This window comes from Scleropages formosus, chromosome 15 (genome assembly GCF_900964775.1).
Source record: "Scleropages formosus chromosome 15, fSclFor1.1, whole genome shotgun sequence".
Taxonomy (NCBI): Eukaryota; Metazoa; Chordata; class Actinopteri; order Osteoglossiformes; family Osteoglossidae; genus Scleropages; species Scleropages formosus.
Genome location: NC_041820.1, coordinates 422,564 through 436,444, shown reverse-complemented (window position 1 = coordinate 436,444; position 13,881 = coordinate 422,564). Strand labels below are relative to the sequence as shown.

At 56.9% G+C, this 13,881-nt stretch overlaps 2 protein-coding genes across 2 annotated transcripts; one reads left to right on the top strand and one right to left on the bottom strand.

Moving 5' to 3' along the window:
- Positions 1-6,158: 6,158 nt before the first annotated feature.
- marcksl1a (MARCKS-like 1a) lies at positions 6,159-8,348 on the top strand. Its single transcript, XM_029258448.1, has 2 exons — positions 6,159-6,414; positions 7,045-8,348. The coding sequence occupies exons 1-2, from the start codon at positions 6,352-6,354 to the stop codon at positions 7,600-7,602; spliced, it is 621 nt and encodes a 206-aa protein (XP_029114281.1). The 5' UTR covers positions 6,159-6,351; the 3' UTR covers positions 7,603-8,348.
- On the bottom strand, positions 8,276-12,684 carry LOC114912292 (Fc receptor-like protein 2). Its single transcript, XM_029258427.1, has 8 exons — positions 12,090-12,684; positions 11,694-11,972; positions 11,198-11,494; positions 10,788-11,057; positions 10,419-10,670; positions 9,991-10,305; positions 9,804-9,903; positions 8,276-9,676 (listed from the first exon to the last, which is right to left on the bottom strand). Exons 1-8 carry the CDS (start codon positions 12,526-12,528, stop codon positions 9,607-9,609), a joined length of 2,022 nt encoding a protein of 673 aa, XP_029114260.1. The 5' UTR covers positions 12,529-12,684; the 3' UTR covers positions 8,276-9,606.
- Between the last annotated feature and the right edge of the window lie 1,197 nt (positions 12,685-13,881).

Sequence of the window (13,881 nt, the reverse complement as noted above, 5' to 3'; positions counted from 1 at the left end):
TCCACACACACACACACACACACACACACACACAGGCGCCCCTCCCCCACAGGCTGCTACAAGATTAATCCATGTGCAAAGCTGCTGGGGGGACACTGGGGGCTGGGTAGGAAAGGGTGCAAATGGACGTCTGTTCGCCACTCTGATGGAAGGAGCAAGGCATTGTGGGACACGCGTGTGTGTGTGTGTGTGTGTGTGTGTGTGTGTGTGTGTGTGTGTGGGTATCAGAGGCCCCGTGCTCAGCCATCCCCCGCAGCATCGTACACAGCGGTGGGTGGGTGCCGTCTCAGCCGTATCTTGAGGGGGCGGGATTTAGTGGCCTGATGATGCAAGCTGATGAAAATGTGATGGGAGGCCAAGCAAGGCAAGTGCTGTAGGGGGCGGGGCCACAACACCCAATAGGTGGGGCCAAGCAGGAGGATGTCATTGGAGGGGGTGTGGCTGGCATGCAGGTATTCCCTCAGTGTGCCCCTCCCCCATACGATGCTTCTCCAAACTCCTCGTCCTCCCTCAGCTGTGACCCCTGGCGAGCTCTGAAACCGCAGGACGGACCTGCTAACGTCGATAGGCCTGAACCTGCTCCACAGGGTCCAACTGGGACCTGCAGACCCGCAGGTTACTGCAGCTTCCTATCGCTGTGTGTGTGTGTGTGTGTGTGTGTGTGTGTGTGTGCGCTTCTGCAACCTCACACACACACAGACTAATCTGTAATCTCTGCATGTGGGGGACAGCATCTCCACGCGTGCGTTTGTGTTCGCAGTGTGACGGACGGCAGCCCGGAGGGGGCGGGGCCAGTGTGTCGGGGGGGGGCTCTGAAAATAGGTCACACTCCCATCAGCGCCTCACACAGCATGAGGCTCCATGGCAACGCAGCTGCAGTGGCAGATGGGTAGAGAGGAAAATTAGAGCAAAATGACAACAAATAATGTGCGTGCTTGCGGTCTAAAGTGTGTGTGGGAGGGGGAGAGCTGGCAGTGGGTACACACACACACACAAACACACATACTGTGCCTTTGAGGGATTAAATATGGTGCAAACAGGATTCATTAAGAACACGTGCCTCTCAGGATGAGGTCCAGCTCAGCGGTGTGTGTGTGTGTGTGTGTGTGTGTGTGTGTGTGTGTGTGTGTGCGTGCGTGTGCGTGTGCGTGCGTGCGTGCGCGCGTGTGTCTGTGTGTGTATGCGCGTGTGTGTTCCCCTACCAGTCGGTGTTGTGTGGAAACACAGACATGGCGCTGTGTTGGGAAGACGCCTAAGAAGGGTCCCTGTGGCCCCAGGTCCGACCCCCATCGCTGCAGACAGAGAGACAAGGCGTTCTGATTGGCTGTGGACAGCACCGCGGGGGAATGCTGGGATGCGTGTGTCACATCGTCACCAGAACTGCAGAGACACCCTGTGCCGGCAGCAGTCCATCGGTCGAGGGTCCTTCTTAACCGTGTCACCCCTTTATAGGTTCAGGGTTCGAAATGCGTGCCTGGCACAGGCCTCTCAGTGTGTGTCAACCTGAGCGTCGTCTCCAGGGCAACTTGTTCCGCTGCCATGGCAACCGCTTCGCTCTGCAGCTCTTGCGCTCTCTCATAGATAGACTCACCTCACAGACAGAGCGCAGAGGAAGTGATGAGGGTGAGAATGTAACCATGGCAACCGAGTGGCTCGCTACAACAGCAGAGCTTTCCTTCTCTTGTTTGTATGTGTGCGTGTGTGCGCGGAGGCTGGAGGCAAACGGTCTGTAACGACAGAGCCGGAGGGGGCAAGACACCACCAACAGTGCCACTGTGACATCATGGTGACATCAGGGTGATGTCACAGTGCTGCTGCACATGAACCGCCGCCCCGGTTCGGGGGCCTTTCTCTCTGAGCACTGGAGTTCATCGCTGGAGCTCATCTCCCGTGCATCAGCAGCGGGTCATTTGCAGCGGGCTGTCCGTAGCGTGTTCCGGGGGGGTTGGGATGGGTTCTCCCTCGCAGCGGCGACCCTCTGGCCGCACTGTAAACCGCTGCTCCGTGCGCTGCGGCCCAAACAGACGGGCCTTCGAGTGGCTCCACAAAGAGCCTGTTTTGCACTTTGCACTTGTAAGTGTTGATGTCGTTGTCCGGGGCAATCGAGATGCTGACATGGCAACCGCAGCCCCCCCCCCCCATATGGCGCAAAACAAAGCAAAATCTGTGAAAGCCTGTGGGCTGCAGCAGCACAACTGCGCTCTCACTTGAATTCACACGACTCCTGTGTTGCTCAGACACACACACACACACACACACACACACACACACACACACACACACGCACACACACACACGCACGCATGCACACACACAGGTCACAGCTTCACCCCTGTCCACATGTGGTAAATGCACCATGTGTGCCTTTGTCTGGAGTCCAGTCCGGTCCTGCAGACCCAGATGAACCTGGGACTGTAGTGCTGACCTTGTCCCATTTAACCCGTTATGTCTTTGTCCCCTGAAGCGCAGTTGGACGTGTCCATTGGTCTCGTTTTTGCTGAGTTTGCGACCCCAAACGAAGACGTAACAAAGCGGGAGGACCAATGTCCGATCAATGGACCAATGTGTGTGTGTGTGTGTGTGTGTGTGTGTGTGTGTGTGTGTATGTGTTTTATGGCTCGATTCCGCCCTACCACAATTCTTATTACCCCTTTACTTTTCTGCTAGTAGCTAGACGGAGAGAGGCTGCTGTTACCACGGTAACTGCAATGGTGTTGCCACACAGAGGGAGGCCGCTGCGCTTGTTTTGCATCCGTCTCGCAATCGTCCACAAGCCTCATTTATAACTTGTGGACACGTCCCTCGCACACTGTCCCCACTGTCTGCTGTTACAATGTTCATAGTCACATTCCTCGTTAAATCTGACCTGTTGCTGGCGTAAACGAGGTAAACCTGCCAAGCTGTTTTCCAGCGACTCACATCAGAGCGTCTGAGTGTGTCCCTGGCGCCGCTCGTGGACGTGACCCAGTGTTGGTGTGACAGGGAACGGGCTCGCTGTGTTTGTCGCACGCTCACCCGTTGGAAGTTCACGCTGCTATGACCTTTGACCCCTGCAATCTTCGACTAAATGACTTCAGTGAAGAACCTCAGATCTGCTGCTTCTCCGACAGTCGACTTGTTTCGCACACAGCCGAGGGCCCCGGGTCAACGTTTGCGTCACCGTGGCAACCGCGGGTGGTTCACCTTTCTCCGGCAGCGAGGAGGTGTGTGGCGTGAAGGTGTTTCAGCGCATCTGTGTGCTGCCCACCATGTAGCACCCCACACACGCGCACGCGCACACGCACACGCACACTACCAACTGACTGTGCCGCAACACGCTGTGCTCTGAGTGTAGAAGATCGGTGTGTTCAATGCGTAGAAGTGCGTTCATCTAATATCACACACTTCGCTGCATGACCCCCACTTGTCACGCAAACGCACGACGCCGATACACACGTACCCCGGTGTCACACTTGGGCCACAGTGACGCCGAGCTCTGTCCATACACACGCAGGTCCGGACTGGTGTCGGAACGACACGAGGATGGGGATGAAGATGATGATGAAGATGAAGATGAGGATGAGGAAGGTGGAGCTGAGCTCCAGTGGCCCTGTGTATCGTCTGGTTTTGTTTCACTCTGTACACCTGCTGTACGCGTCTCTTGTTTACTCTGCACACGGAGGTATAAACATGCCTGATGGCTCAAGACCACTATCGGTTTGTGTGCGTGTGAGTCTCCTCCACCACTTTCACTTTCTCTCTCAGTCCTTCTTTCCCTCCAGCTGATCACAGGGGTTTCTGGGGAATTTTGCTCTCAGCGCGCACACGCACGCACACACGCACGCACGCACACCCGCACTGCTGGGAAACACACAGCTCCTCCACCGTCCAGAGGGACACACACCAGGGAGTTTTTGCGTGACGCCGGAACCCGCAGAACTTTCTGACTGAACTCATGGGAATCCCGCTCTCATTTGCATACTCAGTTAGCACTGCTGACACAAAGTGCTGCATGGTAAAACAAGGTTTAAGAAACGCTGTAAAACACAGTTATATGAAATCTTTTGCACCCGCCCCCCCTCCCATTGTGTTGCTCCACGGAGGACAATGGACTCTTTCTTGAGACAGAATCTCCTGCTGCGTTGAGCCCTGAACTGCGAGCAGCTGCACAAAGGGACCCATTGACTCCAGAGGCCAAAGACACGGAGCCGAGGGCCTCGAACCCATCGCTCACGGTCACGGGGGTGCGGTGTCTTCCCAGTCGCTTCTCTTATACGCCAACAGAAGCAGCCCGCCGCCACTTACAGCCCCTGTTACACACAGCTGTGACGAGCTGTGGACGGGGCACGCACGCTGGCGACACGCACACCCGGGCGATACACGCATGGAGAGCGCTGGCAGAGCGGGGTGCCGATGGTTCGAAGGAAGAGTTTGACTCCAGCGGCTCTTCCTGCGTTCGACATAAGTTCAATTCCATGACCTCTGACCTCCAGGAGCCAGAAAGTCCCAACTGGAGCTGGACAGTGCGGTGTGTTTGAGTGCGAGTGTGTGTTAAGTGTGAGAACAGGCTGGGTGGCCGAGAACGTTCATTTATACACACACACACTCACACGTGCACGCAGATGTCCGTAAAACACAAAGTGCTGTTTCTCACACTTCCTTCCTTTGCAGTGAAGGAGTGATGATGGCGAGAAGGTGCTGAGAAGGTGCTGAGGAGACCTTCCGCATGGGCCTGGGGGGGGCAGGCTTCTCCCGTTGATCTCCACAGCATCAGGGAGTGTGCATGCACATGTGTGTGTGTGTGTGTGTGTGTGAGAAAGAGAGAGTTCTCTCAGCCCCTCGATCCGCATTCTTCACACTGGAGGTCCAGTGAGGATTTTCCACGCAGGGGTGCCTGCCCCCACCCCTCAGCAGACGCCGTGTGTGTCTTCAGTGTGACGAGTCACAGCAGAGGCCCCAGGGGGGATGAAGATGCCCCTGTCACACCTCACCACACGTGTACCTGAACACGGAGAGGCTCTTCCACTCTTCTTGAACTGTTCTTCTCGGTTGTGCGGTTGCTCTCAGGGCCCTGCTGACCGGGGGTGGGGGGTAGATACCAGCATCACCCGCTGCGCCGCTGTGCCACCCGTCACACGGCAGCAGTTTAGCGAGTCACTCAGACGCATCAGAGTAACAGATGTCACAGACTGCAGACAACACTTGAGTGGCAGCGTAAAGGAAATATGCAAATACTGTACAAATACTACGGTATGAGCAGGACCAGCCTGTAAAATCTTAAAGTGATACATAGAGTATATATGGGGCCTTAATCTGGGTGTGTGATGGGGTGTGTCCTGTGGTGGTGGGGGAAGGTGGTGTGTTTGCACTCAGCACGCAGTGGGAGGTGAAATACAACACACACACACACACACACACACACACACACACACACACACACACAATGCGTTCTGTTAGTGCTGTTGTATTGTTCTGTTAAGTGGCTTTGCAGGAAACCATCGGTTAAATGAATGAATGTTCATGTAAATGTAAACTGCGGCCCCAGTTGACCCCAGTCGACCCCAGTTGACCCCCACTGGCCCAGCGAAACGCAGAGCTGTCTGTCAGCAGTTACTGCTCTGCTCAGGAGCCACTGACGCTGCGCTTCCCCAGCTGGACCCTGTTGACCACGGGGGTCCCGCATTCCCACGCCGGACGCTGCTGGACATTGAGGGGAAGCCCGGATGGACGCCAGACGCTACGGTCACCGAGAACGCGGATCCGCGGCCGAAGGCGTCTCGCCGGACGAGGGCCCCGGGCTCCGCCGTTCGTCCGTTTGACGGCGCTCGTTCGGGGACGCCCTTGTTCCGAACACACACCTGGTGTCGTGCTGGGGACACCGACTCCGCTCTACTCTACACCGCGCTCTAAAGGGAGGCCGTCACCGAGCGTCACCCCCTTTGTGCTCCCGACAGACATCATCGGCGATCATCCTTCTTCGTCGGAGCTCAGGGATGAGGGGCCCTGTCCTCAGAAGACGCCTGTCTACAGCCACTGGTCTCGAGCCCGCCCCCCCCCCACCCACGGAAGCGGCCATAGGCGGGGTGCGCGAGGCGAGAAGCCCCGACCCGCAGCTCCCGATTGGTCGCTCGGTCAGGCGCCGCCCCTGGGCGGAGTCAGAGCGCTTTAGAGCCTCCACTGCGGTCGCGTCGCTCGTAGTCGTCGCCGCGCGAGGGAGGGATCGGGCCGGAGCGGAGCTCGTCTTCATCCTCATCATCATCAACGCTCAGCCGGTGATCGAGTGATCAGCGCGCGCACACAGAGGAAGGACCCGAAGGATTTCCCCCTCGCGCTGAAGGAAGAACGCACGCGCTCGCGCTCCGACACGCGGCCATGGGCTCCCAGCTGTCCAAGGGCGGAGTCGCCGATGCGGCTGCGGCCAAAACCAACGGCCAGGTGAGGGGGGACGGGACGAGGCGGGGGGTGGGGAGCGGTCCACGGCGCGTGCTGTGCCGCGACCGCGCTGCGCGCTCCTCTCTCCTCCGGCGAGACACCTGAGGAGCGTCGAGTCGTGTGAGCGCGCGTCGGGCGGCTCTCCTCTCGGACGCGTCAGTCACTCAGTCGGTGCCCGTCCAGAGCGACTGTTGACACGCGCCGGCACTGAGACGACGCGGGTCCGAGAGGGTCCCGCTGGTGACGCGTCGCCTGTGGACTCGCTGCGCGCTCTTTGTTTCGGTGGCGCTCGCTCACAGTTGACGGAGCGCCACTGACCCCCAGCGGCCGAGCGCGGTACTGCAGGCGGCCGAACGGCCCCGATGCGATGGTGTCGCGCTGGGGATGCAACGTGTTAATTCTTGAAATTCGTATTTATCTGACGTCCCCCCCCCCCCCACATGACTCGATTATTTGCCCATTTTTACAGATGGGTAATTTAGGGAAAGTACCTTGCTTACGGTACCACAGCTGGATCCGAACCTCTCGCCTTCCGATCGGGCAGCGGCTCTCACCGCTACGCCGCCCGCTGCTAGTTGCGTTCGGTGCCCGTTGACCGTAACCGTGCCCCCCCCCCCTCCCCTCTGTGTGCAGGAGAACGGCCACGTGAAGACTAACGGGGACGTCTCGGCCAAAGCGGACGGGGACGCCGCGAACGGAAACGGCTCCGCCGAGGCCGCGAAGGAAGCGGAGACGGGGGAAGGCGACGCCATCGAGCCGGCGCCCCCCGCGGAGGGGGAGGCCGCCAAGGCGGAGACCAGCGACGGCAAGGAGGCCGCCAAGAAGAAGAAGAAGTTCTCCCTGAAGAACTCCTTCAAGTTCAAGGGCCTCTCGCTGAAGAAGAGCAAGAAGGCGAAGGACGAGGCGGCGCCGCCCGCCGCCGAGGAGAACGGGCCCGTCGCCGAGGCGACCGAGGAGGAGGAGAAGAAGGAGGAGGAGGAGGAGGCCGCGGCGGCGGCGGAGGCGGAGGCGGAGCAGGCGGAGTCGACGGCGGAGGACGCCCCCGCACCTGCCCGGGAGGAGGTCGAAGCGGCCGACCCCGCCCCGGTCCAGGAGGCCCCTCCCGCCAAGGAGCGGGAGCAGGAGCAGGAGCGGAGCACCCCCGCCGATGGGCCCGCGGCCGCCGGGCCCTCCGAGGCCCAGGAGGAGTGATGTGCCGGTGAGGTGCCGGTGCGGCGCGGAGGACTCTGAACTGCTTTTCCAGATGAAAAACAAATTCTATATATACGTATATATGAAAGACTTGTTGTGCCACGTTCTTACAAAAGTGAAAAGCTTAAAAACGAAATAAAAAAGATCACGACGCCGATTCGACCACCAGTTCGCTGCCTCGGCAACTTCCAGCTGAGCCGCGCGGCCCCTTGCCGGGCGGAGAGCGCCCCCTGCGGGAGGCGAAGGCCCGCGCCGAGGACAGTCCGCGCCCCCACCCGTCTCCCGAACCAGCGAAGACGCCGCTTTTCGGCACGGCGTCTCCTAGGCAACGGCAGCGGCGGGCCACGCCGCGTGCCGCACCCCCCCCCCCCCCCCCGAAATGACTGTTATAAGGACACAGATGTTGCGCGTGTCGAACCCTGCGATCCTGCCCCTCCCCCATCTACTGCTCTGTGCTGTATAGAGAAAGAAATGTTTTAACGACGGAGCGAAATGCATAGTTTGTCTGTCTGTCTGTCCGTTTGTTTGTTTGTTTACAAGTGACTCGTTTCCTTGGGCGAGAACACGTGATCTGTCTGTTCGCGCTCGGCTCTAAACCCTCATGTCGCCGGTCAGGTGTGAGTCTCTGCTCCGCTTTTCCTCTGTAAATACGTTTCTGCCACTTCTGGTTCTCTTTTGCTGACGTTTACGGATCTCGGTGGTTTATCTGTACGTTGCTGAGGGTAAATAAATGTTCCATCTCCAGAGCGCTGCGTGAGCTCCGCGTCGCTCCCGGGTGCGAGAGCCTTCGTCCGGTCGAGTCCGCGCCCCCCGTCCTCTTCCTCTTCGGCTCGTTTCCGCCGCTCGACTGCGGCGCCTCGTCCACGCGTACCGGTCCGCGGTCTCCGGAAACCGGGGACGAACGAGCTCCTCGAACCGCTGCCCCCTCGCCCGTTCACGGAGGCCTGGCGTGTGCGCGTGTGCGCCCAGTGTTTCCAGGAGGTGTCTGGACGACCACAACCCACACAAGCATAAGCAGCTGATGGAAGTGAGTGAGAAATTGTGTTATTGTTACATGTTTGGCACAATGTTCTCCAAAGAGACTTGAAGCGTTGAGCTTGACGGCGATTGACTCGTCCGAACAGCCCTTGAGGGGAAGCGCCTTGTTCCGGGAGCGTCGGTACCCTGCTCCGGACAGGCGGTTGCTGACACAGATTATAATGACCCAGTAATATACGAGCAGATAATAATGATGAATAATTGGCGACCGACGAACGTGTCCCCGCTGCCTCGGCCGCGAGCCGTAGGTCCCGCGGACGCCGCCGTTTGCGCCGAGCGGCCGCCGCCGACGCGTTTCCCGTCGCTCCGTCACGGGAGACCGTCACTGATCCGAAAGGAACCCGACGTTACAGCGGCACGGTAAAAGGCGGTAATTTTGCCCTCCGCTGTCACCGGTCGGCTCTCTCGATCCCCGCTTTTTGGATTCCGCAATAACGCACTTTACATTTCATAAAACATCGCTCAGTGTTTGCAGATTTCTCACATTTACACGAACCCAAACGTTTACAAGGTGCCAGAGGCAAGTCCCCCCCACCCCCCTGGCAGCGCCCGCAGCGCGCTCGTCGCTGTCGTCATGGGACGACCGAGGCCTTGATGACCCCTGATGACCCCCAGGGAGCGAGGCCCGGTGCAGAGCGCTGCGGAAAAGTGGGTACAGCCCACGACTGGAGCAACACTCACACGTCCAGGTGATCTTATGTAACCAATAAATATTAAATCATTAATTTATTGAGCCGCAAAATCAGCAATGCAGTTTTCTGCTATGGAAAAAGTAAGTGCCGCCCCCCCCCCAAAAAAAAAGTCCTCAAGCGCTGGTGTCACTTCTTTACGCTCATGGTAGAGAAACCATCGTTGGCCTCGTCTTTTATTGCTCCACATGGTGCGCAGGTCCAACGGCAGGAATAATCCTCTGTGCCGAAGGTGACGATACATGCAGCGAAAAGAGGAACAAGGAACACGCTGCGCTCAGTGCAGCGCTTCGTCGTCGCCCACGCGTCTCATTGCGCGTCCCCCTGACTTCCCCCGAGGGGACGAGCTGTAAAAGGGAGAGACGCTGTGTGAGCGGTGCCTGAGACCGCAAACGGCCTCTCTAGCTGGGAAGGAAGGGGTTAAAGGGGTTAAAGGGGTGAAAGGGGTTAAAGGGGTTAAAGGTCACACGTCACCTGCATCTCTGTGGCGGAACAGCACACACACACACTGCGGCAATGGACGCACTCAGCATGGACAGGGCGCCAAGACCGAAGAGCCCTGGAATGCGCTGAACTGCGGAGGGAGGAGACAGCGTGTCTTGAGTTACTATAGTAAAGTACCAGTAGAGCGAACTGAAAAGTGACACCTGGAGACATTGACCTTCCACAGCGACCTGCAGCTCCAGGCCGTCTGAGCTCAGCCCAGTGGGTCCAGTGACACGACACCTGTATGTCCCAGCGTGACTCCGCTCTGTGTTCTCTATCAGGCTGGACCACTGAGCCTGAGGACGTCTCCCGGACGCGGTGCTGCTCGACACGGTGCTGTTGGACACGGTGATGTTGTCTCTCAGGAGGCTGAAGTTGAGCGCAGGAGGAGGCCGTTTGTTCACTGGAGCCACACAGGTGAAGTTGAGAGTCACACCTGTCCTCACTGGAGCTTCTGGAGTCACTGTCAGAGTGACTGTGGAGATCAGAGCTGAGACACACACACACACACACACACACAGTGTGAACAGGGTTCAGGACGTCTCGATACGGACTGTAGTGTGGAGAACAATCGGAGGGAAAGTCTGATCATCCGAGTCTCACCTCTCACTGTCACCCACATCTCTGCCGATTGTTCCCCGGAATAACGTTGACACCTGTAGGAGCCGCTGTCCATCTGTCCAACTGCACCAATGGTCAGCTGTCCTCCAGAGCTGGACGTCACCTCCTGTCCATCCTTATAAAACTGAGCTCCTTTAATGGGGCTATTTCGATAATATTTCCCCACACAGGTGAGAGTGAGAGAGTCTCCCTCAGTTAGAGGCTGCACCGGGCCGTCCAAGATCACATACCCACCTGAAGGACACAGTGGACATGGACACACACGAGGTCACCACAGTATGAAGATGAACACACACACGCATGCGCGCACACACACACACACACACACACACACACACACACCGTACTCACTGTGCACTAATATGTTGACAGCAGGACTGCGCTCTGCTCCTGATCCAGACTCACACCAGTACAGTCCACTGTGAGACACTGTTGTGGGACTGATCTCACAACCACCTGCTCCTTCACACACTGACTGCACTCCTGAGCGTGTGACGTGTCGCCTCACAGTCCACAGTCCAGTCGAGCTCCCGTCCACCACACAGCTCAGGGACAGAGACTGTCCTGCAAAGTGCTGTGCTCTATTGGGACGGACAGTCAGTGTGGCTGGAGACAGCAGCTCTGAGACACAGAGGACACAGAGTGAGAATGAGCCCAGTGAGCACAGCTACACGGCACACACACACACACACACACACACACACACACACGAGTCTTAGCTGCTCTCAGTGTGTCCTGTGCTCAGGAGGAGTCCCACTGACCCGAGACGTCCAACTTGAGGACATCGGACAGCTCTGAGCCGAAGGACGGATTTCCTCTCTCTGCTCTACACCGGTACTGGCCCTGGTCGGACACAGAAGCTGAGCGGATGGTGTATCTGTCACCAGCGGCACTGAGAGCAGCCCTCCGGGACACTGGTATCTCCGGGCTGTCTTTGAACCACCGGTATCTCCATCCTGCAGAGGGATCTCCAAGCCCACAGCTCAGAGTGACTGGGTCTCCGATGAAGAGCTGAGTCCAGGGCGGCTCCACGGAAATGAGGGGTTTGGGCCGAGTCTCTGGAACACAGCGATGGAGGAGTAAATCGGTGTACATGGTGGGACACGCTGACTGATGAGTCTCTTTTTCCCTCCAAACCGAGTGAACAAGTTCTGAAGGTGAAACAGCTGCTAAAAATACCATGTTTTCACCTTCTGCTGCACACCAGTACGCAGAGGCTCTGAGGCACTGAGAGGCACTGAATCCAGTAAGACTCACCTGAGACGCTCATGTCCACAGGTCCACTCTGCTTCCTCAGTCCCCCCCCCCGAGCCTCACAGCAGTATGTCCCAGAATGTTGTTTCCCCACACTCAAAGTGACCTGATGGGACCAAGAAGCTCCTCCTCTCAGTGTCTCCGAGTCTCTAGTGAAGGTGAACTGCAGCTGGACACCATGTCTGTGTGGGACCGCCTGGGTCCGACAGCTCAGAGTCACAGTTTCCCCCTCCCACAGCGGTCCTGGGGGGTCCACACTCAGGGTGGGACGAGGAAACAGCTCTGCAGAGGGACACCGACACCAGGTGTCCTCAGAGAAGTGTAAAAGTGCGGTAATTTTACATCGTCAAACACAACATCCAGAGGATACCCGAATACCTGTGAAGGACAACAGCTCACCTTTGACCTCCAAACTGTGAACATCGCTGTACTGTGTGTCATAGCCTGGTGTTCCTCTCACAGCTCCACACACATATGTCCCTGTGTTTGTAAGAGCAGCAGGGCGGAGTGTGTAGGAACCCGTAGCTCCGCCCACACTGTCAGGGAGGAGCTCTAGAGAGTCATATCGACCATTGTACAACACATAGCCTAAACCAGTGTTGTACCGAACCAGTTTGTACCACTGGTATCTCCATCCCGTAGAGGGACCTGGAACCCGACACGTCAGGGTCACCGACTCCCCTTCGTATATTGTCCCCTGTGGAGTGATGCTGAGGAGGGGGCGGGGCTTGTCTGGAACAGAGAGGACGACACGCTCGGGAGTCACACACACACCTCTCTCCGCTACAGGACTATGAGTGTCCATGTCACTGACACACACACATAGCAGGAAGTCCATGAGTGACAGTGGAGAGCCTTCAAACACACCTCCGTGTGGTGTCAATAAGACACATTTTTACACCGTGTCCCTCTTTTAAAGACTCATCTGCGCCATAGAGGAGCTCAAGTGTCCGCAGAGCCGAGAAGTTGGACGTACAGAAGGTCTTACGGCGGAGAGACGTCACTCACCTGACACTGTGAGTGTGACAGCAGAGCTGGTGTTGGAGCGCAGTGTGTTACTGTTCCTGTTCCGCTCACCTGCACAGGTGTATCGACCGCTGTGGGACACCTCAACTGGACTGTAGGTCAGTGTGTTACTGTAGTAAACTGGAATGACTCTATCATCTTTATACCACCAGTATGCCCAGTCAGTGAGTCCATCCTGAACCTCACACCTGAAGGTGACCGTCTCTCCTGTGAATATCTGGGTCCAAGCGGACTGCAGGGTTAGAACAGCCTTTGGTGTCTCAGGTGTGTCTAGGGACACAAGGTGGGAGAAACACACAGTGTGTGACAAACGATAAATTGAAGTACTGTGTGTGTGTGTGTGTGTGTGTGTGTGTTACCCTCAGAGAGTCCAGGACAAATAGCCGCATTCAGCACTGAAACACACAGAACACACAGAGTACAGCAGGTGATACAGTATTGAGTACCAGTACTCATACACACACACCAGTACAGAATTGTAATCATAAACACACACACCATCACTCTCTCAGTAGTTATACACAGACCAGTTCTCCTCCCTGTTCTCATACACACACACCAGTACTGTGCAGTACTCACACACACACACACACACACACACACCCACACACACGCACACCAGTGCCCCCCAGTACTCATACACACACCATACTACACAGTTCCTATAGACATAGCAATACTGGGAGTAGTTACTCAGTACTTGTACACACACAACAGTACAGGCAGTAGTTACTCAGTTACTCACTCAGAAACAGACAGAGTGAAGCAGCTCCCATTGTGTCAGTGAGCGACTCGAACTGCAGCTCAGCACTGAAATACCACTGACTTCCTGTCCGCTGACACACACACACACACACACACACACACACACACACACACAATTCTGTGCAGTGAAAGGAGAATTTGCAGAGTTTCTCAAAAAGTAACACATTCTTCTCTCTTTCACTATATTTTTGGTTCAACTTCTGCAAACTGTCCTTTTCCTGTTAAAAGACGTACAAAGAACTTTACACACACACACACACACACACACACAGGAAAGAGGAGACTGAGTGAAGTATGAAAAATAAATGTCTATGTGGTGTGGTGGTGCAGCGGGTTGGCCCGAGTCCTGCTTTCCGGTGGGTCTGGGGTTCGAGTCCTGCTTGGGCTGCCTTGTGACAGA

Excerpts from the sequence above, each read along its gene's own strand:
- LOC114912292 (XM_029258427.1), bottom strand. The coding sequence starts at position 12,528 with ATGGACTTCCTGCTATGTGTGTGTGTCAGTGACATGGACACTCATAGT. Across the intron at positions 10,671-10,787 it reads TGTCAACATATTAGTGCACA|GTGGGTATGTGATCTTGGAC; the intron begins GTGAGTACGGTG and ends TGTGTCCTTCAG. Across the intron at positions 10,306-10,418 it reads GATGTGGGTGACAGTGAGAG|CTCTGATCTCCACAGTCACT; the intron begins GTGAGACTCGGA and ends TGTGTGTCTCAG.
- marcksl1a (XM_029258448.1), top strand. The coding sequence starts at position 6,352 with ATGGGCTCCCAGCTGTCCAAGGGCGGAGTCGCCGATGCGGCTGCGGCC. Across the intron at positions 6,415-7,044 it reads CGGCCAAAACCAACGGCCAG|GAGAACGGCCACGTGAAGAC; the intron begins GTGAGGGGGGAC and ends CTCTGTGTGCAG.